General features: G+C 40.6%; 1 protein-coding gene across 1 annotated transcript in view; it reads right to left on the bottom strand.

Annotated features, from left to right (window-relative positions):
* The window catches only part of prdm5 (PR domain containing 5), a 32,063-nt gene extending 8,316 nt beyond the window's left edge, over positions 1-23,747 (bottom strand). Inside the window, exons 1-14 of the mRNA XM_044198659.1 lie at positions 23,456-23,747; positions 22,627-22,710; positions 21,882-22,004; positions 20,075-20,243; positions 19,743-19,920; positions 18,691-18,783; positions 18,436-18,557; positions 17,689-17,768; positions 15,564-15,648; positions 15,318-15,475; positions 14,740-14,833; positions 11,267-11,427; positions 8,205-8,298; positions 479-564 (exon numbers count right to left, since the gene is read on the bottom strand). Coding sequence (XP_044054594.1) covers positions 479-564; positions 8,205-8,298; positions 11,267-11,427; positions 14,740-14,833; positions 15,318-15,475; positions 15,564-15,648; positions 17,689-17,768; positions 18,436-18,557; positions 18,691-18,783; positions 19,743-19,920; positions 20,075-20,243; positions 21,882-22,004; positions 22,627-22,710; positions 23,456-23,554 — 1,626 coding nt within the window. The 5' untranslated portion in view covers positions 23,555-23,747. The remainder of the gene's footprint in view (positions 1-478; positions 565-8,204; positions 8,299-11,266; positions 11,428-14,739; positions 14,834-15,317; positions 15,476-15,563; positions 15,649-17,688; positions 17,769-18,435; positions 18,558-18,690; positions 18,784-19,742; positions 19,921-20,074; positions 20,244-21,881; positions 22,005-22,626; positions 22,711-23,455) is intronic.
* Between the last annotated feature and the right edge of the window lie 662 nt (positions 23,748-24,409).

Genomic DNA, 24,409 nt, shown 5'->3' with positions numbered 1-24,409 from the left:
GCTTTGTCTGATTAACAATGCCATTGCTTTCATTACTTCAGTAAATATATAATAATGCCACCGTGGCATGTAACAAAATGAAAAGGACCTTTCTATACAGAGAAAAAAACAGTCACACTTGAAAGTTACTGTGTAGCTTACTTCACTGCAGCCAGAACTGTGTTTTGGGTAGCAGAGATTGGCTAACGTGCTGGAAGTAAATGGTCGTGATTGGTCAGACAGTTTACCAGTAGTTTACTGGGAGCGATTGATGTGATGCACCAAAGAAAATACATCCAAGCCATCGACATGCATCCGATCAAGTTTAACTAATAAAATTATGATTGTATTTATGATACAATAGACTGTAAAATGAGAAGGTTTTTAGTGTGTGTACAGAGTAGCAGTTAGTAGCAATGGAGAATACAAAATAGTTTATACACAGATAATAATAACTAAGTTTGAAAGATAAAGGAGCACAGAAAGGGGGGAAACTTACACGAGTGTGTGTGCGGATGTGCATCTTCAGGCCATCGTTCTTGCTGAATGCTTTGTCACAGTAGGGGCACTGGTATGGACGCTCACCTAGGGAACGAAAACCATTAGTGTGCATGAGACAACGTGATTCACATGTGAAACTGATGTTGTACCGTACAGGTTTAAACTAGAACTCTGCCAAACAGGAGGACATACTCAGGAAGACAGGAAGTCTTTCAGTCATACGTATATTGCACGTTTGCTCATGTATGCCACACACACATTCACTGATATGATATATTGCATATAATATAAATATAATCTCCAACATGACCAGTTTAAATACAGTCATTCACTGTCAGGTAGAAGACATAAAAAAATGGACATTTATGTGTCTTGGCCATGGTGAGTGAAGTGTGATGTCCTGCCTCACAGATGGTTTAGGTGTGTGCATTGCTGCCTCTGCCCTGTCCCTTCCTGTAAGTGTTCTTCCTCACCGTCCTAACCTGGCTACTGGTAGACCAGATATATTTCACTCAGAGCCATTCATTTCGGACGCACACTGACTTGCCACAGCAGAGCAAAAGCTTATATTGGCTACACTTTATGGCTCGCTATCTGAGCTACAACTGCCCAACAGTTTAGGAGCACATCAGAGGCAATGTGGCTTATCCCAGTTGGATCAAAAGCAGTCCAGCCAAACTCCTGCAGATCCTATCTGAGCACACACCGGTGATGACAAAGAGAAAGTGACAGGCTGTCAGTCAAACAGTCCACTGACACATGGATCTGTTTACCGCATGCTGATCCACAGGCCAGATAGGAGCACCAGAGCTGATTACTAATCTATCGAAGGGATATGAGGTAACCTATAGAACCGCACTGAAATTAAAGTCTCAGACAGGAAAATACAGTATAAAACCGACAAGAAAAAATTCTGTAAGTTCAATAATTGCATAATTTATTTCATAGATGTACGCTTGATCAGGAAGCTAGTGCAAACTAAATCTCCTGTGTCCAGAAAACTAAAAATAGAACCTAACTTAAAAAAGTCTATATTTTCTTAAGTCCCCTTCCACATGATATAACAAATTACTCTCTTTTGAATTTCTATATATATGCCTGCAAGTGTACACAGTACAATTTAATGAAACACTGCTAAAAATAGCTACCTACCGCCACACATTTGTGTTCATTCCTTCAGCACAGCAATCTCATTTCTCATCTGCTCCATAGTAACGTAATCTCTCTTTAGTGGCTAATTGTTGAACAGGCAAGCAAGTAATTTTATTGATGGGGGAGATGTTTTGCCCCTTTAAGTAATAAGGTTAATTAGCTGTGTTTCCCTGGGATTCAAAATGCAAAGATGCTTATTAAATCAGAAAATCCACCTAGGGAATATATGAGAAGAGGAATATTATCCCACTGCTATAAACACAGCTGTGTTGAAGGAATGTTTCTCTTCTGTTCCTTACAGTAAGTAAGGAAGGCATGATGACGGTACACAGTAAATATTTAATGGCCATTTTTAAATATTATTTCGTTAAAATTCTTTCATTGAATTTTGCTGCTTTCCCCCCCCAGACCAGATTACCTCATGTATCCATTTGTGGGGTCTGACTACTACTTTGACATTACAAATTTGTGTTATTCCAACTTTTGACTGTCAAAGTACTACAATGGTTACATTTAAATCATTCATATCCCACAAATCCCATGTCTTTCAACAGAGAAGCTAAGACAGCTGTCGTGTAGCAGATGTACAAGTCGGGCTCTAAACCCACCATAAATCCCCCACAAGAGGGCTTCAGAGGTGCACAAGGAGGAGCGCTGTGACACAAAGCAATAAAATGTGTAACCTCACGTTGGTGTGGAAAGGGTTAATGTGACATATGTGGACTGATTACACATACATGTGCAGAGGGCAGCTCACCAGTCTGTCCCAAAATCCTCTTCTGTGCAATTTCAGCCCCTAGGAGGCCTTTGTTGACAAACAGGGAAATCTGAATCCCAGATGTGTTTTGAGAAAGAGGAGAGCAAATCCTATGTCTTATGTAGCATGTGTGGTATCGGGTTAAGGCCCAGCGCTAGCCTTGGGGAGTCCTGGGGAAGGCATTAGTGTGCTAATAGCACCGGAGCACAGTGTGCCAGCGTACTTCTGTGGCTTGGATAACATCCCTCCCAGGAGCTGGCTATTGTCAGTTAATACACAGCACAGGCAACCACACCCAGCGAACACAGAGGCTCAATAAGTGCACACCAATTCACCTACTTAACCTATACACTCTCCGGTTCTGGACATGTGTGCCTCATCTGGAAAATGCAAACAGAGAAAATTATGGTATTTGATATTCTAAAAGAGGTCATTCATAAATATGGTCACTAATAGATCACATCCTCTACTCAAAACTATTTTTGTTCAACAGTCCTGGCTTTTCCACTGGTTCAACCTACTCTGAGCGAAACAAGCAACTCAATCCCTTAGCGAAACAGGAAACAAACAAATGCTACTTGGAAGCCTAAGTAGTAACATTCTTGCAACATCGGTCTCTGTTGTTCGTGCGAGAGGCTTAGTGTCTGTTCTGCTGAGTGTTACTGTAACTAGAAACCCTCCACTTATTCTCCAGATTGAGCCAGATTGTTTGGGGATTATGAGGGGTGGCTGCAGCACTGAGCCAGGGCTTTATGTGTGTGGAGATGGTAACTGATTTAGCATGTGCTGAAACAGTACACCATCTCTTTGACCCTGGGTGTCTCCCCCCGGCCCCTGCTGTGGCCCTCACACTCCTTGTCTGCTAATCGATCCGTTTGGCACCCCTTGTGTGTTGTATATGTGTGCGTACGGCCATGTGTCTGGTTAGCAGATGGTCGGCTTTGTCGTTTTGCCTGCCGCACAGTGTTCGTGTTACAGAGAACGCTTTGTAGCTTCGGGGCTCCGGTCTGAAAGACATTAGTGCTGTCTATCAGAAATTAATTCCTGGCTTCCTCCAGTTCAGCCAGACAGTGGCCCTCCACTGTCCTGCCCTGTGTCACATGCCGACAGGGGCCACGGAGGTAATGTGATATCAGTGTGTTGGAGATGATAAGAGATTGCCTTTGATGAGCCGTAGGAACGCCCAACAACTTTTACACTTGACCTTTCCATTATAGCCAGGGTCTCGGTAGATTTCTCCACTTCCTCAAACAATTCTCTTGAACTTGCCCATCAGACAGACCCGCCTTACCGCACATGCAGCAGATCCGAACTCCTTTCGAGCGTCTCAAAACACAATCCTCAATCCAAATTAAGCATCTGCACAGCGCCCAAAAAGAGTTAAAGCTGCGATAGCGAGGCACTGTTCATCACAGGGACAGATACGACAATAATTCAGTACAAGGTGATTTTACTTGACGAGATTGTAACCATGACCACAGTCAAGACAAACAAAACCATCCATTCGTAAATAACTCCAGTGATTCCAGAGTTCTACCAGATGTCCATCTGAGGGCAGTTGTTCTGTCGTGAGATCACTTAAAGCTACAATGTGTAGCTCTTTAAAGCACCAAAATATGGCTGTGTATAATTACCGTAATAAATGAGACAATGATCAAGACAATTAGTATCCTCTGTCCAGTGCCAGAGGTATAACTAGTGCGTGTTTAAAAAATTAAGACGGCATTTTCCAAGAACAAGTTGCTTCACATTTTTTTCTCTTTCTCTTTTCCTTTACTGAAAGGGAAACAATAGTGATTGTATTGTATATTGTCTTTTAATATCAATTGTTGTCTCACTGAGAAAACCATAATTACACAAAGAACAGTGTCCTAGTTCTTTTTCTGTGCCTCAGAGCAATCCCTATTACATCAATTAAATGTAAAACACATAACTGGAAATGCACGTAGAATATTTTAACGTTTTGTGTAACGTTGTGTAATTATACAAATATTTCAACATTTAGATGGCAATGATTTACTGGTGTTAAAATCTTCACGTAGTACACAACTGTAACACAAGCATTTGATTTAGTGAGGCAGATCTACTTTATTTGTCATCTGAAGTCCAAAAGTTAGACCAGCCACTCCTTACTCTAAGTCTCTGTGGAAAACCACACACTGTGTTATACACTGTATATAACCTGATAATAACAGAATATAGGTGTTGACATAATGATTACGCAGTGGCCTGGACCAGCGAGAACTTGGGCTTTTTGATTTGTCAGTATAAGGGCAGTGAAGTTGCCACTGGCTCCTTCTCTGACAAGTACATTAAAGGGGCACATTAAAGATTTTATTTTACAACCTTAGAGCTGTGGCTCTGTGAAAAAATAACCCTGATGATGTCAGTCTGGAGACTACAAATTTGAAAGACGTGAGAATTTACTAGGCAGTGAGGGTCTAACAAACGACACCACTGAGTTGCAAATACAGCATTCTCGTTATAAAGTGACAAAGCTACCAGCGCTTGTGCGTATTTGATTGGCCGACGCAGCGCCTTGCAAAGTTTGAGCCAGTCGGGCTGAGCGTGGCCCTAAAAGTCAGGATCTCTCGGTCTCTGCTGCTTCAATTTTGCCCCATCTGTTTTTCTCTTGTCCACCAACATTATGGAAGTGAAACTAAATTGCTGGAGTGGCCCTTTAATGCCACGATGTGAACATCTTTCATGATTATCGCATCTTCAAATTATTTTGATGGCATAAGTTTTTGTTTGTTGAAAAATGAGACAATCCCAGTGAAAATTGGTGCAGTCTATGTGCTGACACATAGTGGCTTTAATATACCCCATCTCAAACAGCTGTGTAGAGTTGACACATTGTAGTGGTAGTTTCTTTTTGTTTTATTTGTCTTTATTTTTTATTTATTGGTTATGATGATGATGGTTATGAGTGTTCCCTTTTTGACTACTGAACATATGCAAACACACTGGAGACCCCTTTGCCTGAGTGAGCATGTGGAAAAAGTTTAAATATTGAAGCTTGATTCATAATACAACATAAACACTAAATCAGCATTTTCAAGGGTTAAAATGCCACACCAGTTTGTTGTAACACAGAGCTCATGGGTTTACAGTGATCACTGTGCCCAAACATGACATGTCCTATGATGTCAGTATGACAACCGAGGCACTGGGTTCTGTCAACATTTCCCTTGGCACAAATAATTTTCATGACCCCACTACGGTTATTTACCACATCATGGCACACATGGTGGGAAAATCTACTCTCACTGAGCTGTGATGTGGAGAAGGACACATTTCTACCATAACAGGGCCAAAAAGAATAATTTAGAAAATGATAGAAACATCCATCATGACTACTGAGTTCCACAATGTCTTCAGCATCCTCGTCCAAGTTTTTGACAGCTCACATTTTATGGGTTGATCTCATAAAGGCTGCTCTCTAAGAAGACGCCTGCCTCTGTGGCACTACAACTAATTTGTCTGAGCTCAACACGATGTTCTAATCAAATCAAATTGAAACAAAATCCAAGCCAAATAAACAGCCCATGTCTTGCCAGCTACTTAACACTCTCAGGTGGATGTCTTAAAAATTTCTCTCTAATCTATTTCTCACTTTACCCATTCCTCCCATAATGCTCTCTAGTGTTAGACGGTAAAATGATAGGGGAAGGAAATCTCTGAGGAATCCTTTACAAAGTCCTCTGTGTTTAGCAGGTAAATAATCAAGCTGACTTGTTCCTGTGAAGCAGGAAGACAAACAAGATCAAGCTTTCCTGTCTGCCATCCAGAGAAGCCGTCGTTTTAAAGGTCTTTACTGCAGATGGTGGCCTTCTTTAAGAGGTTACTGACAGAAAAACTAGCCGTCCTTAAAGTTTTACTTACATTAACAGGGTCATTTTATGATGTACACATTCCACACTTATCACACAATCTACATATCCACAGATGGTTTACATGAGCTGTGTGTGCCCACGCAATTACTCTTCACTGTTTGAGAACAAGATGAGTCTTGTCAGGATTGTCGCTCAGGGAACGACTCACGCTTTTCACCAAAGCTTATTTTTTCCTCTCACACAAAAACACAACAAACAAAAAAAAACAAAAACAGCCCAGTCTATAGAATGAGGGGACAGATTTACAGCCAGTCAGGGTCAAGGGTCATCCGGCTGGATGCTTTCTTGGAGTGGTCTTTTCTCTCTTTACTCCTTTCTTTCTTTGAGGTGTCCCCTCGGCTCCCACCCCTCCCCCAGCATTCCTCTCTTTTGTTTATTCTATATAAATACAATCAGACTGGGCCGCGGCACACACTGGAATACATTCTCTCCTTCTGTTGGTTTGTCCTTCACACGTACACATGTACGAAAACACACACACACAACTCGCGCACACACATATACAAAGGAAGCTGTTGACCAAGTGCGGTAGGCTTGTCAAAGGACCATCGTCCTGCCACCACTCAAATATACACACACATTTTGACACACACTAATCACTAATCTTGTCAAAACCTGACGGGAAGGTTTGAGAGGCTAAACATATGATTTAAGCTGAAAACATTTATAATTTGGTGTGTGGTATGGAATCCAAGAGCACAAAAAAGAGCGTGAATGAAGCTGGTTGAAGCATGAGTTATTATATTAGGTAATTGATTCACTAATTAGGGGGGTCTATGTGGGCTTGTAACGATGACATGGCTCTACCTGGATTCAATAGGAAGATCAGAAGATCAAGACACGTGAGGAGGATTGATATGTTTTATAGGAAACTGCCATTTTTTCAGAAAGACTGCCTTTCAGCAGGCGAGTCTGAAGCTAGAAAGCAAGCAAAGTGACGAATTCAAAAACAACAGGACAATGAGAAGACAACATGAGAGCGAAGAAGAGATGAAGTTCAGTCAGAGTGAGGAAAAGGGGGAGACAGCCAGGAGCGGGCAGAGAGACAGAGAGAAAGAAAGAGTGAGTGAGTGAAGAGGCCAAGAAGTGTGTGTGTGGCTGTGCCAAGGTCGCTGCACCAGTCTGTTGGTAAGGAAACGCACAGGAATGTGTAGCTTTCCAGTTTAAGGCAGTTTAATGAACATCCAGGGCTCTATTTTTGTGGCATCGCAAAGACTGGAGCAAGCCGTGCTACATCGTGTTGGAATTTTCTAATGTTAAAATGTGCTTTATGAATTTGTTTGGGATAGTTGTGACCTGTGCAGTGTGCATGGTGTAAAGGTGCTAAGAGCGGAGCATCATACAAAATGCAAATGACATTCAAGACAAAGTTTTGCTATTTAGTAGCCTGGTTCCAGACCTGTAATCGTCACCCACATCTTCGATATGTTCACCGATTCAGATAGGTCCGGTGTTGCACCCAGTGACAGCTTGTTCCTCTGGTTGGTCAAACAGGTGACCAATCGGAGCTTTACAGGTGGGATTAAAAATGGGAACGTCATCCTACTACATAGCTTGCCAGCTACCTGGCTACATCTACTACAGCGCATGTAAACATCTTCTCCGATTAACTGCGTAACCTGGTTTCTTGAGTGCATGTAAACATACCGATGTGCACAATGTCAGCTTGAATGAATGAAGGGAAACAAAGTGGCTATTCAGCTAGTCTGATTAGCAGATTGGGTATTTAGTTCTGCGTCTTTCTGATGCAACATGATCTTCATACTGTTGATAATTTGGTGATTCTTTTAAGTAGGGAAAATAAAATGTGTGACATGTGTTATGATGATACTCCACATCTTCCACTCTAGTAGGTGATGTTAATGGCAGCTGATGGAAGGTCGATTTCACAAAGCATTGAACTGTGGAGGGCCACTGACCTGTATGGCTGCGGATGTGGACCCTCAGCGTGCCGTTGCTGGCAAACTTTTGCCCGCAGTATGGGCAGATCTTCTCCTTCTCCCCCGTGTGTGTCTGGCAGAGAAATGAAAAACAGACATGTTAAATTGAAAAATATTTGTAACGTTCATCCTCACATCCTTCCTACGTTACAAAATAAAATGTGATCTACTGTGATCGCTGGAATTTATGGTCAGAACATTATACTTTTTTTAAACTGATTGGGCAAAGAATTAACAACATTTCGTTTTCTCCTATATAGACTGTGAATGGAGATGCACATGTTCACATGACAGTGGATTCACTGAGCTGCCCTGAAGGCAGGATCAAAGAACACAGACGATGCAGATTTGCCAGGGTCCAAAGCCCAGGGGACTAAAGGCCAGGATGCATGTATGCATTCATCTCCTCATCCTTCACGTCCCAGCAGTCCACAGTGTTGAGCTCTGTGGGCTCATAAGGGCTGCACATGCAAACAGGGAAGAGGAGCATGTGGAAAGAGTGTACTGCCTCCTCTACCTTTTCCTCCACCCCTTCCCCCTCCTTTCTCTCCTTCTCTCTCTCCATGTTGAAAAGTACGTTCTGAATTCCTCCTCCTGGCCAGAGCGTGAGTATGAAAGGCTCAAACTCAGAGCGACAGTTTCAACAGCACTACAACAATACAGGAACACCTCCTCTCTGGGCCCCCATCCTTTACTCCATCACCCCACTGTGTCCCTCTGACACCTCGGGTGTTTCGTTACAAAGGCTCCATCCACGCACGCATGCTCACACAGACACACACACACACACACGCACATTAACAAACACGTGCATACACACTCAGTCAAACATTATCATGCAGAAACAAATCCCCATATATTAAACACGTGTCTCAGATGGAGCAGTGTTGCATTATTTAGTTGGTTGTTTGTACAATAGAGATATAACATCACTGGTATACTACCTTCATAAGCAGACAGCCACAGGGGAGCGCTAGCAATTTCACTTGGGAATGTCACATTCCGAATCATAAGTGTGAAATTTATTGGGAGTTGTAGGTAATTATTTTTATATTTTTTTAATATAAAAATGATTTGAATGTCTGTAACAACTCAAAAACCAACCCTGGAATTTTCATCCAGGAGTGAATTCTTCCAGCAACTGACAGAGGTGAGACTAACTTGTACAATGTGCAAAACATATAATACATGCACATACATGCTGACACACACGCCCTCTCATATAACACAGATCCAGGCTCACTGAGGAGAAGGCATTGACTGTAACACAAGAGCACGCCATGAATAACTCTGGCCTGTTCTGTCAGAAGTGGACCGCAATACTGTTCATTTACACAAGCAACTGCTGCAACAGCGCATCTGACCAAAGTTCAGGGAAACAAAGAAAGACACAAAGTTATACATCTGTCCTGTCTTGTGTAGGAAAGAAAGAAAGAGCTTGATTCTATATCAATATTCAGCAGGTCATTCTGTGTCATCTTTAATCTAGAATTCTTTTTTCTTTTGATGAGGTGAGATAGCTGCATTTGCCAAAATGTCAGATAGTTTGTTCCATTAAGACCACTTGTTTAAATGAGTCAAGCCATTCAGGCTCAGTGGCTACATCTACTGTATATGTGCTTAGAGAGGAGCCGCCTGGTAATTCAGAAGAAGAGCTGAAATGATTAGTCAGTTAAACAATTAGTCGATCGACAAAACAATAATCAGAATCTATTTTGATAATTGATCAATTGTTTCAGTAATTTTTCTAGCAAAAATGTGGAATTTGCTGCTTCTATCTGTTATATATATTTGTAAATTTCATATATTTGTGTTTTGAACTGTTGGTCGGATAAAACAAACAATTTGAAAATGTCACCTTGGCATTATCTCACTATTTTCAAACTATTTTTCTATTTCAAAGACTGAAGACTGATCGAAAAAGATTGGTCTAATTGTTATTTGCAGCCCTACTAGGCATCATAATTTTCTTAGAATAATGGAGGTAAATTCATACTATGGCCATAAGAAACCTGGATCAGATGTTTGGCTTTCATGAAGTTAAAAAAGTTACTTACTCCATTTACTTTTGATTTTCATCACGTGCAAAATCAGGTGCGCAGAGCTGCGGTTTGATTTTGATACTAACAAAACATGGCTGTGAGAACTATTTGTGATTATTTGGGGGCTAAAGTGTACATTAAATAAGACCTCAACAACAGTATGGCCAAAAGCAAGGTTACTCTGCGCATGTAAACACAGCCAGCAAGTTGTCGTCTCCTCGGCAACCTGGCTTTGATCAAGGCCAGATCTCTCAGCAGCCTCCAGACCCCGTAAGCAGCGAGACAGTTCAACATGCCAGTCTTGAGCCCTACTGTTCTGAAACAACCTCCAAGACATTTTCTTTTGCCGTGTGCCAAGAATCTGTTTGGTTTCAATCTTGATCCATAACCACACCGGACGTTGTCAGATTTAGGGCTCATAATCTGCAGAGAGATCTGTTTGGGGCTTTGAAACCCTGCGGAGCTAATGGACTAACTGCCATTTCTAATCAACATAGGAATTGATTTCCAAGCCTTCATGGGCAACAATGGTCAAGATGGATGTCTCCAGCAGGTTTGCCAGTCCAAGATATTTGTGCAGTTAGTGCATCACTTTTGTGAGATGAGGAGACTGGATGTGAAACAATGGAAACATTTTGGTAAAGTGGATGCTTGGCGTGTCATTTCTTCCCCTTTAAATCTAGTGTGATAGCAGAAGATTGATGACGGAAAATCTGTTTTAAAACTGTAATTTAGTGGAATGCTTCTATTACTTTTACCGTTACCTCAAAATGCAGAAGGAGCATATTCTTAGTAACTATCTGTAGTTACGTGCAGATTGATGAATTTATCAATCAAGATAATTTAGCGAAATTGTTTTCTAACTGTTATGTTTGAAGTGTGTGCATTTCAAATAAATACAACAAAAATGTAGCTTGAACTCAATTTCGGGACAAAGTGCCAGGCCTTGCAGACATGCAATCACTGTCTATGATTGAGGCTGTCTGGCTTTTCATTCACCTTCTTGTGGCTCTTGAGGACTGACGGCGTTACAAAGGCCTTCTCACACAGGTCGCACTTATACTTCTTATGGCCGTCGTGCACCACCTGGATGTGGACGTTGAGCGTGTCCTTCCTCTTGAAGGTGGCGTCGCACTGGTCGCACTTGAATGTCCTCTCACCTGTAGCAAGGATGGAGGAACATTATCTATTGTTGTGCCTGTAAACACACAGCCATCACGCACAGCAAGAGGGGAACCAATTTCACTGGGGCATTTGTGTGGGCAGAAAAATACAAAGAAGGGTATTTCATTGCACCAGACAACCCCAAACAATGGTCTTTAGAAAAGTCTGGTTCTGTTTTTGTTTTTTTTCGACAGAAGTCGTCCTGTATTGTGTATCTGTAGCTGACATCCCAGGGGAAACAGTAAAACAAACTGCTCTGCCATATGTTTCATCTGAATGTCAAATGGTTCTGTAAAAAACATGCCTTATTTTATTAATCATTCCACTGAAAGGCACTAACATGGCAGACAGACAGTGCTCAGACAGTATGTGGGGGCACGATCTCAGCTGTTCGGAGAGCAGCCTGATGTTTTCCTTCACGCCTCTGCTCTCTGCCTCCATACAACAGTCTCTATTGTTGAAGAGTAGTTGTTTCCATTATATGGAGATCATTCAATTTCCACAGAGTAGTTTGGACAGAGAGGGTGTGTGTGTTTGGCGGGAGCAAATGGTTACAAGCTTGTGCTCATTCTCCTATTACCAAGGCTGATGATGGTCAGCCCAATAAAATGGAACACCAGTGAAAGTTGTGTTTTTAATCAAATCGAGACATTCACTTGATGATAATTAATGTCAACGACACCCGCACATAAAGACTTCATTATTACTTGGAACAGGTCTTCAGTCTGGTATTAAACCATGCATGCACCTACACAGACATGCACAGATAGTAATTTATACATTCACATACACACAGGATTGTTCTTCAGGTCTTACAACACCTACAAGTCCACAAATTGACATTTGACCCTACATAAATGTGCTGTGCATGTTTCATTGGGCAAGAAGTCTGCAAACTAAAAGATTTGTTCTTAAGTGACATGTAAGAGTGATTGAAGAGAAGTTGTCGCATTCAGCAGTTTCCTTGTATTTAGAATTTTCTCGAACAAAGCGCGCTAGCGGTCCAGACCTGTCGTACGAGTCATGTACAGATAGTCTGCCTTTCTCCACAAGGGGGAAAAAAAATAGTTTGGCTTAAGAATCATACTGCTTTAATCTGAAATATGTTCCCGAAATCAACTCGTGGCAAATGCAACTTGGCTTGCCAATAAACTGACAGGTGACATCTTTTGTTTTTTATATTTTATATTTTATGATTCAAATTCAGCAGCTGTTAGGAAAATTCTCACGCTCCGACAGCTGCCTGAGGGTCTATATGTAGGTCTAAATCGCTTTCAAAGATCATCCTCCATTATAACACCTGACAGTGTAACATCACCTTCTGTATGGTGGCAGCTGTATTAATATTTTCTAGCTAATTGTTTCAGGTCCCCTAATACAACTACTGACACTGTTACATTGTGGTGTGTTTTGAAGCAGGACTTGAAGCTCAGCCGTGTGAAAGTCTTCTTTTTACTCCTGGTGACATTTGTGAATGAATGAGTGGAACCTTACACAGCCATTTGTGAGGATCGATTATGCTAATGATCAAATCTCACAAATGTGCACCTCCTTCGCGAACAGGTGGCATCCATCAAGTTGAAACAAGTGATTTACGACAAGTTTGTCCAGTTAAAAGAGTTTGCTGAATCCGACTTGGAACACTCATACAACCAGACCTCACAGAAAAAAGTACGAGAGATTCAGGATAAGAATATGAAAAAGGTTCTTGCATGAGGCCCACTACGTTTGAAACATTTTTTGATTTCACCTGGAAATGCTGCGACAGCTGTGCATCATTTTCTCGCTGTGAGACAATCACTAGAGCGCTAACATTAACTCACAAAGACAGACACATCTATGCTCTCACCTACAGTGAAATCACACACTCAATCCTCACGCCCCACATACTGTCTTGAACTTGATACATAATAGGAGTCCTGGTATTATATAGCCTGCCTCCTGAGACAGCAGCAGGAAATGCCTTGAGCTTTACAATCTCTTTGTTATCTGGCTCAATTTGAGGAGCAGCGCTGCATCCTGCCGAGGCTGGACTGCTCCTCAACTGTCTGGGGAGAAAGATTCTGCTGGGCCACAGCACCCAGGGTCCACCTGAACGCTTTCTCATGTCTCCTTGGTGAGATGTTTGATAGAGTTATGATTTCTATTATTACTGGAAATATCCACAGGGGTAAGGATGACTTGAAGGCCAATGAAAATATAGGACTATCACCTAATGAACGCGCTAAGCTAGTTTTAACTTAAAAACCTTTCTTCTAAGAGATATTAAGATTCAATTAAATTCAATTCTAGATGCCTTGATCTAAGTACAGGAGGGATAAAATGATCTACTCCTAGGTAATGTCTCTTCAAAAACAACTTGTTATTGCACTTTATGTATAAAATATTATAATAACTTGATTTGTTTTGGTAATTCTAACTTGAAATCTTAAATTTGAAACACCTACATTCAATACAAAACAATGGGGAGAAAAAATAACATTAACTTTATTGACTTCCTTCCCTTTTAAATATATAAGGAGGGCTGCAACTGCAAGACATAGCACATTCTTGTACGTATAATCCATCTATAAATCCTGCACGCTGTAAATACAATATATAGACATGTAGACATACATATACCATAAATAAACACCCTCGTCATGTATATAAAACAATCTAGTACATTACCCATTCAATATTTAGTCCTTTGCACTATTTGTATTTGTTTATAATCTACAGAAGGCTTGACTTGTATTTAGACATTGTATGTTGTTGGTCATTGTTGTTTATTTCTATCTTACTGTAAATTGTTTTGTGTGTAAGTACATTGAGAGCAACTTAAAAACGGAATCAAATTCCTTGTATGTGTACAAATGCTTGGCCAATAAGACTGATTCTGATCCTTCCTCTTACAAAGTTCAGAAGCAATAAAACGCACAATTACTCAATTCATTACACGCTGCAGCTACAGCCTTACCTGGTCTGGTATGACCAGTAGCTTATGGTGGCTAATGTTAGCTAATGTTCCCAAACTTTAGGTAAATACTGCTGTATTATGCGTATTACTGAGTCACTTTGCTGACTTTAGGACTCTTTTCCACCTGTGCTACTGTTACATTAGTTTAACATTACTGTCACTTGTAGCCACAGAGGCCGCTGTTCAGCAAAAGTTACATAGTCTTGCTTTAAACAATTAGCCAGTTAGGAAAATAATTTTCTGTCAATCGATTAATCAACTAATCGTTGCAGCTCTACTTATGGGTGTATGTATTCATTGTGGGCAGGGTCACAAGAACACACAGGGGCACACTCACACTCATACTTACTGTTGTGGATGAGTAAGTGACGCTGTAGAGAGAAGGGGGTGCGGAACAGCGCTTTGCACTCCTCACACTGGAAAGGTCTTTCCTCAGAGTGGGTCTGCAGAGGGAGCAGGGCAGCATCAGCATGTTTACAATGTGTAAGCAGAGCCGCCTCCTGCCTCACTGTGGAAGTTGACGAAGCTTCTAAAATTGATGTGAGAAGATCATGCAAAAGGCTCCGTAGCCGAGGGGCTTTAAGGGGCTTTAAGGGGCTTTAAGTTCAAAGTGCTTCTGTTTTTCTGCGCCCCCCTCTCCATGCCCGACCTATCTATCTAAGTGACACCCCAATCCCAAAAGTAAACATGGGGTGGAGCAGACCAGAGACCCCACAGATAACAGCCACCAACGAGACCCTGATTGATTACAGCCTCACTAATAAGTCTAGCTTTGAAGTGACTCTGTCTTTCAATTAATATCTCTTAACACCAATCAGCTAGATACAGTGGTATAGAGAAATGAATTACCACTCTTGTGAAAGCCTATAATTACAGTAACAATTAACTCACCAGTATTTTATCATGTGTGATACCACATCTGCTCACCTTCTTGTGATTCTTGTAGACGTTGCGGTGAGCAAACTCTTTCCCACATAGCTTACATTTGTACGGTTTGTCCTCGCTGTGGATGATCTTATGAGCCGTCACTTGGTCCAGACGCTTGAACGAACGGCTGCAGATCTCGCATGTATATGGTCGCTTCTCTAATCATTGAAAGATTAAGACAGATGCAATATGGTAAACAGAGATGATGCATAAACTCAAGGAGTGATGTATTTAATGTCTTCTTACCTGAGTGTGTGATCATATGGCGTTTTAGCTGATTTGTGGAAATGAACTTCTTGTCACATGCGTGGCAGTCAAATATTTCATGGACCTACAACAAAAGAGTAAAAGACAGAGTGTTTAAGTTTTGGTCTTGCTGCTAATTTTTTAAAACTTAGGTTGAAGGATCACGGCCTGCGATGGTCAACAGAAACGAAATCTTGTCCACTTTCATTAGACTGATGTCTACAGACAGAAAAGCAATTAAAGTGATGAAAAGTTTCAATCCCTTTTCTGCTTCAGAGCATAGCTCCAATAATTGCACATTCAATAGTTCCCCGGCGTACAGCTACAATAGCATATGCTAATGCACGGCAGCTCCTCTTGTCACAGCTGCTACTGCAAAAGCTTGTTCAGCTAAATGATGATAATGACAGTTTTAAGCTGCTTTGGAGCTAACGTGTCATTATGGAAAGTTTGATTGCTCTTCTGCAAGAATAATACTTAATGTCCCAATGGTTTTGATTGAAGTTATAAGAATACACCAGATATTCTTTGGCCAGAAATGTGCCATATTTATTATAACACTTTGTGTTTAAATAGGACTCGATTCTTTTGAACATCTTTATTAAATGTGTTACTGGAAAACATCATTTGTCAAAATCTAATGTAATACTGACCTAAATTTATAGAAACATATTCTGCCTTTCAGATCTCCGATTTTATAACAGACAATGGTTCAGACAATAGTGCATGACTGGAAATCATTTCTGCTATCATGCGCCACATAATAGCAGAACTGGCATATACACACATAAGGAGGCCAAATAGGAATATTACATAAGCCTATTTTAAAATACCCTGGAGAGCTGAAACTGGAGAATACTGACTCATAGACAGGTGAAGTAGGTTAAATGATACGCTGCAAAACTATGTCACAACTTCCAGGTGACTTTAAATGGAAGTGGCTTGATGATGAATAAGGTGACAGGGACGGATTAATGCCTGTTGATTAATCTGGATGATACATGTTGACAAGAGAAAATGAAATTCCACAATTACCAGCTGGAATAATTAATGAAGAATGTTACTTAATGAATGACATGAACTAACATTCTTCATTAACATTAACACACATAAGACAATTTGTTTGCGATCATCAGTGAAAGTGCTGTCCCGACCTGAAGCAGGGAACTGCTTTCAGTGAATTGATTAATCCACAAGGGGGGAAAAACTGTCATTTATAGATATTCTTGTTTTTCTTAATCCTGATTAAACCTTTCATTTGGTGATACATTTCCCAGTTCATTGCAAATACTTCAATATCAATGGACAGACAGGAGCGCCCATATTCAATTTACATATTTTTTCATATCTACATACAAACAAGCACATATTGTTCAACTGAAAGTACAAAAGCAGCTTCAGATTGCTGGCAAAGACCAACCTACCATGTTGGACTTTACTACACCAGTCCAATGTATGCTGGCTAATTATTTAATGCAATTAAATTAATTGCATGTAATTGCACTGAAATTACATCTTTAAATGGAAGACATATTAGCCTACTTTGTGAGAGGACAGAACTATCCACTCATAGATGTCTACAGCAAATGTAAAAGCGTTCATGAACTGAACACAGGCTAATACTGGCAATGAGTACCAGAGTACCAAAACAAATATCTATTTGTGTGAAAACATTTTAAAATAGTATTTAAACAGCCCAGTTCAAATCTGTAATCCATCAGTAAGAGGGAGAATCCTGACGCCAAGGTTAAAACCTTATTGTCAGCCAAAAGAGCCTCTTAAATTTCACAAGACCTGTGGGATGAGCTAGTGAAAAAGAAACCACCCCTCTGCTCTTTGTCACCCAGAATACATTTGTAAAAACTTGATCATAAAGACACCCTCACGTGGAGAGGGAATAGCCGAACAAAGTGAACTCAGAAGCTCAGGAAGCAGAGATGAATGCAAGATTAAGAGGTTAGACTGTGATGGATTCCACTGTGTAGCATGAAACAGCAAAAAAGAGACATCACTGTAAAAAATGGATCATGCAAAACTGCGTAAACTGAGAAAATCCTCTCAGATCCAATGCAAAGTATGTGGTTGGGATCATTTGAGCTGTACAGAAGCTTGTTTAGAGCCTCACCTTTCTGTGTTCTTGTAGATTCAGAGAGGAGGAGCATTTTCTGTTGCATATGGTGCATGTGAGTTTCCGACGTGCACTCCCTATAAAGAAAAGTGGATGAAAAATTACCAAACCTAACCTTGTTTGGTGGGCAAGCACACCAACAATTTCAAGACAATCATCACACAGCAAAAGACAAATACCAAACGTTTACTGGACACTGAACTCTCCTCATCACAGGCCCAGTGACCCCACCATGGGACCCTCCCCTTATCCCCATCTGAATCACATGCCCCACATCTGACGAGTCTGATCCACTTCCCCCTTCGCCCACACACACACACACACACACACCCCTTGTCCTGACCACATAAGGGCCGGATCTCAACTCCATCAGCCTCTGAAATGAATGTCTTAATCTCGGGTTGATACTTGATTCACGTGTAAGGCTGCCCTACATCCCATCATAAATAGCTATGGAAGTCCAATTATCTAAAGGAGTGAGCCGCCCCAGAACACACAGGTCAGCAATTATGTAGCGCAAGTAATTAGAGATGTGTCTCAACATTGCAGAGATTTTAACTGATCGAGGTCAAGTAATGTTACTGCAGTTCCTTGAGTGCTGAGGTTGCTAATGGACAATTAACTTCATTACATGACGTTTTTGAAAAAAGAAAAGTGCTACGCATGTGAATATGTGTGTGCTAGAGAGAGAAAGAGACTGAGAAAATCCCAGAGAGACAAACAGGGAGAGACAGAGAGGCCAACCTGTGTGAACATTTCCTTTATGCTTCTTCAGAGCGTCCTTGCTCTTGAATCTTTTGCCACAGCTCTCTGCTTTACAGATGAACCTGGCATCTCCTTTACAGGCTTCCTTATGCTGTTCAAAGCTGTACACACAGGATACAGAAGAAGGAGGAAAGAACTCTATCTAACTGTGCATCTTAGGAAATAAATTGCATGTGTCCATTGTACATTTTAATTTATACAGGTTATAAATTCCCTTTGGGCAATGTATGTTACCTGGATTCAGAGCTGAACGTGTTGTGGCACAGGGAGCACTGGTGCGCTTTAGAGTCACCTGATGGATCCGGTGACTCAGAACAATGCAAAACACTGGGGAAGGATTCAAAATAAAAACAAATTAGGCACCAAAGAAGAAATGAAACAAATCAGGGTGACGGCTAAAGAAAAGTAAATTGTCAAGTGCAGATATACAGGATAAATTCATGTACAATACACAAAAAAATCATTAATTTCTAATGACATTAACTAATCAAATTTAATTAAAGACATAGTTCGATTTCTTGCCGAGAGTTAGAAGATTAATACCACTCTCATGTATGTCCGTTTAAAATAAAGCTACAGTCAGCAGCCAGTTAGCTTAGCTTAGCAAAAAGACTGGAAACAGGGGGAAACAGCTAGCCTGGCTCTGTTCAAAGCAAAACATCCGCCTACCAGCACTTCTAAAGCTCACTAAATTAACTCGTTATATCTTATTTGTTTAATCCGTACAAAAAACAAAGTGTAAAAGCAACAATTTGTGGTTTTTAGGGGGATTATGTGCATTTCTTGCCCCGGGTGCAGTGACTTCCTGAAGTCTCCGCTAGTCATGGTGACGACAAGAGTCCAGAAGGGTTCAAAAAACAAGATATAATAAGATATAAATAATTAGTGAGCTTTAGAGGTGCTGGTAGGCAGATTTTGTTACTTTTGGACAGAGCCAGGCTTGCTGTTTCCCCCTGTTTCCAGTCTGTGTGCTAAGCTAATTGGCTGCTGGCTGTAGCTTCAAACTGAATGGACAGACATGAGAGAACTATTCCCTTTTTTTTTGTGAAACCAGCAACATCCTCCTCCTGAATTAATTTATGCTTTTTTTTATTAGAAGCAAAGAAATGAATACCTTTAAAAACTGAATTTCTTTACCATAACATATGATCTAAAACCTAAATTGCTGCCAAATTGATTAAATACTTTTTCAGACTTCTTCATTACCTGCAGATTCATTGTTAGAACAGTTAAATGTTAAATAAAACTACACAAAAACCACTTAAGTGATGGAACAGAAAACCCACTGGCGCTGCAGAGCCTGTTTGATGGGGAACTTCTTGCCACAGTTCCTGCATTTGAAGTCCTTCTCCTCTGTGCTGGGCCTCTGGTGCAGACTCTGGAGGTGGGCGGCCAGGATCTCCTCACTGGGAAAACTGCTCTCACACAGCAAGCAGGGGTGGTCCTCCTTCTTTATTACTAGTTCTGTAAAGATGTGGCACACATACAATTAGCAGAGATCTAAGAGGCAAATATATGTTTATATATATCATTTCTGTGTGATTTTCTCTGAAATGCATATGATAAATGAATTGTATATGTCCGGGATTACAAATAAGGCAATATAATGCCACTGTACCCATTTCAACAAGATGCTTGGCATCTTTACTATTTTCGTCTTCATCTTTGATGACCTCCTCTTCTTCTTCCTCCTCCTCTTCCTCCATATCACTGTCCAGGTAGCCTATTAGGAGCTCTGTGTCTGTCTCTATGTCATCCACAGCCAGGTAAAAGATGTTCTCTCCATCCTAAGGACCACAAAATGGTTGAAATCTAGTAATCACACAATAATAACGATGCCATGGAGCACTGGCAGAATTGTCCCTGACAAATTTGAGAAGAATGTAGCTAATGAGAAAAGCATTCTTGCTAAAATACAGTTATATCCATTTATGGTAATGCACACTGAGTAATTACTGAGGCTGGCTGAGGGTTGAACTCATTACACTCAGACAACAGTCTGTTAAGTCTGATTGAGGCCACAGGTCAAAATCTCAAACCCTTAAAAATGTCGTCATTAACTTTCTTGTCCTTAAAGGTCATGCTAATAAAATCAAACTGCCATTTTGTTTTAACTCTGGGATTCTAAATATACATAAATAATGATTAAGAGGAAAGCCAGACAATAAATGTCACTGTTGATGGAACACAGAGCTTTAACACACATGGATGACCTTTAAATGACCAATCACTTTGGGCATTCGTGTATTAATGGCAGGAACTTGGCCCTGAGACCTGAAATGTTCATCTCCTCTTCATTCCACTACTATTTTTCTTGCATCATGAGAAAACAATCTCTTTTATCTTTTACACAGGAGTGCAAGAGGTGAAATTTCCCAGATCCAGTGCTAAGGTTGTGTTCAAGTGTGTGTGTGTGTGTGTGTGTGTTTGTATGCTTTAAGAGGTTGTGTTTTGAAAATTCTTGAGGGTTTTTTTTGTAGTCATAAGCCTAGCTACTGTTGTTGAAGCATAATGTGTCATTATAATAATTTTAAAAAAATGTTCTTGTAGTCTTTTGGAAATAACAAATTGAGAGAAGATAATAATTCCCAGTCGCTGCAATAACTCCTGGATCAACAATTGCAAAAACATTCCCTCAGCATGAGAGGCTGTATTAAACCCTCTTCCAGTTCAAGTACATAACACTTGTTTATAGTCTTACATCTGGATTTACCATGATACATTTATGGAGATATGTACAGAAAACAAAAAAAATGGATTTTTCCTTGCCCAATTTTAAATCCAATTTACACTACATTTTACAAAATAGTTCAGACATCTGGCTATATAGAGAGTTTAAGCCAATGTGATTTGTTTTGCGATGTAAATGATAAGCATGTATCCTGTGTCATGTAATTTCATCAAACTGATTTTTCCCTTTTCACCTTGAACCTATTTTCATTATTTAAAAAAAAAAATCAAGATCCTCAGTTCAGTTTGAAGCTGTGCAGATTTGTCACTTTTCCATGCTTTAGCCACCATCTTCACTCTCTCACCACTGATCATCGAATTGTAACATATTTAATATCTATGTAATCTGTAAAAACTCATGTGGTCATCTGTGATGTCTTCCAGAACAAACGCAATAAAATGTTGCCTTTTTTTTAATCTCCACTACTGTAAAAAAAGTGACTTTTCAGATCTTGCTTTGATGGTTTTCCAGGCTGAAGAGTCTGTCCACTGAAAAAAAGTAACGAAATTCCAACATCTTCTACCTGTATAAGTCAAAAAGTGTTTCTCTTTGAGTCTCTTTATAGCCACTTTTGTTTTTAAATCATTAGCCGGTCCTGACAGATGTGTATTGCCTGTAAAATGTATCATTGTCTTTCAAGTCTGTCTTTTTAGGTAAGTCTGAAGGATTCATTGTCCTCTGGGAGGAAATATACCTGTATGGCTGCCAAGTTCTTCTGCTCTTGTGAAGGCGCCTGATGGACAAACCGCAGCCAGTTGGCATAGCGCGGGTTACTGGCATCCAGAATATACAGTACATCTCCTTTACTGCCACGGACCTGGGAAAAAAAACAATAGCTGCTTGAGTTTGTAGAAGTGAACAACTGATTCTTCTTCTTCTCTTGTTGGTTTCATGGTTTGTCTTCTGTGTGTTGGCCTTACATGTGAACACCTAATCATGTGCACAGGCTTCTTCCTCACAATGTGGCAGCTACAGATAACTACATCACAGCATTTATTTCAGTGGCTACCATCAATGGCTTCCCCACAACATGAGAAGAGAGTGGGTTTAAATCAGCCAGTATTGTTAATTGATCTGCGGTGTAATTAAACGTTCTCTTTATCACAGAAAAACTAAGAGAACATATTTGGACAGAACTGCAAGCAGCTGTGTCTTTCTTGAAAAGCTGTCTTATGATAAAGGATGTGTTTTGTGCTTAACTGCAATACCAACTGCAAGGAGACTATTTACTGTACTGTTAATTACCACATTACATATGTAATACAGCTTTTACATGTGCGAGGCTAAGTGCTATCATGATGTATGCGCCTCTTAACTAAAAACAATATAAAGTCACCTTTGAGTGACTTCTGCCAAACAGCAAACGCACTTTTGAATTCTGAAACCTTTAAACGTGTAGAGTGGTGTTAAAAAAAATAAGAGAATGTATGTGCATTCACCTCCCACATAAGCCTGGTGTCCGAGCTTTCATCCAGCTCACTAGGCAGCTTTTTCTCACCTGCAAAGGGGCCAAACTTTTCTCCCTTTAAGACAAACAGAGGGATCATTTGTCAAACATGATGCCATTGTAAAACAAACTGGCAGCCAAAATGAATTATATTAAAACACTATACACCCTGGTGGACTGTCCAAACCATGCTTTTTGCACTGTGGGTAAATGTTGGATAGCTAGTGAGCACGCCTACTGTTTATGTGACATGTGAATGCATCCTTCAGTACTGGACATTTTTCCTTTTGACCTTCCAGATGTGCCAAAAATCCAGGGGGGCGTGGTCAAAATGTGTTGGTGTCGGATTCATGTTCATCCTCAACCTGCTTTACCACAGTGCTACAGATTCAAATAACAATGTCCTCCTGCGTGTGAACACATCCCTACGGTACCTGAACCCACTCATCCTCTGAAACATTTCACAACTGTATTCGCCTTCTCTATATACCTGACAGCAGTGGGGAAATGGCTGCAGTTTTGCTAAATGACGCAAAAAAGCGGCGAGTTTTAAGCTGAATGTAACATTCATGTATAGTATGTACTGCGTTGGTTCACGAAACCCTTCTTTACCGACATGAGAAACAACTGGAGTCACTGTAGCTACGTGGCACTTCACGTCAGAGGAGCCTTGGGTTGAGAGTGAGATTTTGACAGAGATTCAAAGGAATAAAGCGAACAGATATCCTATGTACAACGCTTAGAATCTTTTTAAAAAGTCACATAAAACGCTTCGCGCGTGTAAAGTCGGTTACAAAGTTGCCCAGTCAGAAACAACAAACCTTTTTCACTCGCCGCGCCGTGTAAAGACCGATTCCATCCTGGACCTTTGACGATTTCAGAGAAAATCTGTCTGGCACATACATACCCAACATTGTCATTACTCGGAAGCGTTTCCTTCAATGACAATTAGTTGGCTATCAGATATGTCAGCGGAAGTGAATAAGCATCGTCAGTTTGAATTTAGAGGAGATAGTTTCTTCGTGAAGCGCTCCAGATTGAACTGTTGCTCCTGCTGGAAGGCAAAGCGGCGTCCTGATTGGTCCAAAGTTTGTAACCAGAAGCTACCTTTGCTGTCGTGCAACACTCCAGCCTGTGTTTCATTCAGCCTGCTCTCCCAGCCTGCCCACGATGAAAGCAGCACTGCACACACACAGTGCTACTGTAGTAATAGACGTAAAACTTGTAGTTTTCCCTGCATACTACACACAAACGCTGCATCTTTTCTTTGTAACTAACATGAGGTAGGGTCCCCCCAAATATTCTAAATGATACATGCCCTCACCTGAGAAGGCTAAGTGGTTGGATATGATTTTGAGGGAAAGGAATGCAGTGAAATCTTCATATTATGTGAGCCTATACCACATTCACTCGCTATGTCAGCATCATTGATTTATTGGTTTAGGATGGATTAAAATATATAATGAATTAAACATTGTTTGGCCACCTGACCACCTACTTGAACTTAAGGCCCCACTTTAAGAGCCACTGACATAAGCCAAGGTAAAATGACGATTAATAATTGGAACATTTATTCCCATTGGCATATATCACATGAGAAAAAAATTAAAATGTCCAATTCAGGAGCTTTTTTATCGGTGCTTATGTTAGAAAATGGATGTGCGAAAACAGGTCCATTAGTACTTGCAGGCCATTCCACGGTAAACTGTTGCAGAAGGGCATTACCTACACTACTCTGACAATGCATGCATTTCACATAGCTCAGAAAGAACACT

This window comes from Siniperca chuatsi, linkage group LG6 (assembly GCF_020085105.1).
Source record: "Siniperca chuatsi isolate FFG_IHB_CAS linkage group LG6, ASM2008510v1, whole genome shotgun sequence".
Taxonomy (NCBI): domain Eukaryota; kingdom Metazoa; phylum Chordata; class Actinopteri; order Centrarchiformes; family Sinipercidae; genus Siniperca; species Siniperca chuatsi.
The sequence above is the reverse complement of the archived record's forward strand: the minus strand, read 5'-3'. Positions and strand labels throughout refer to the sequence as shown.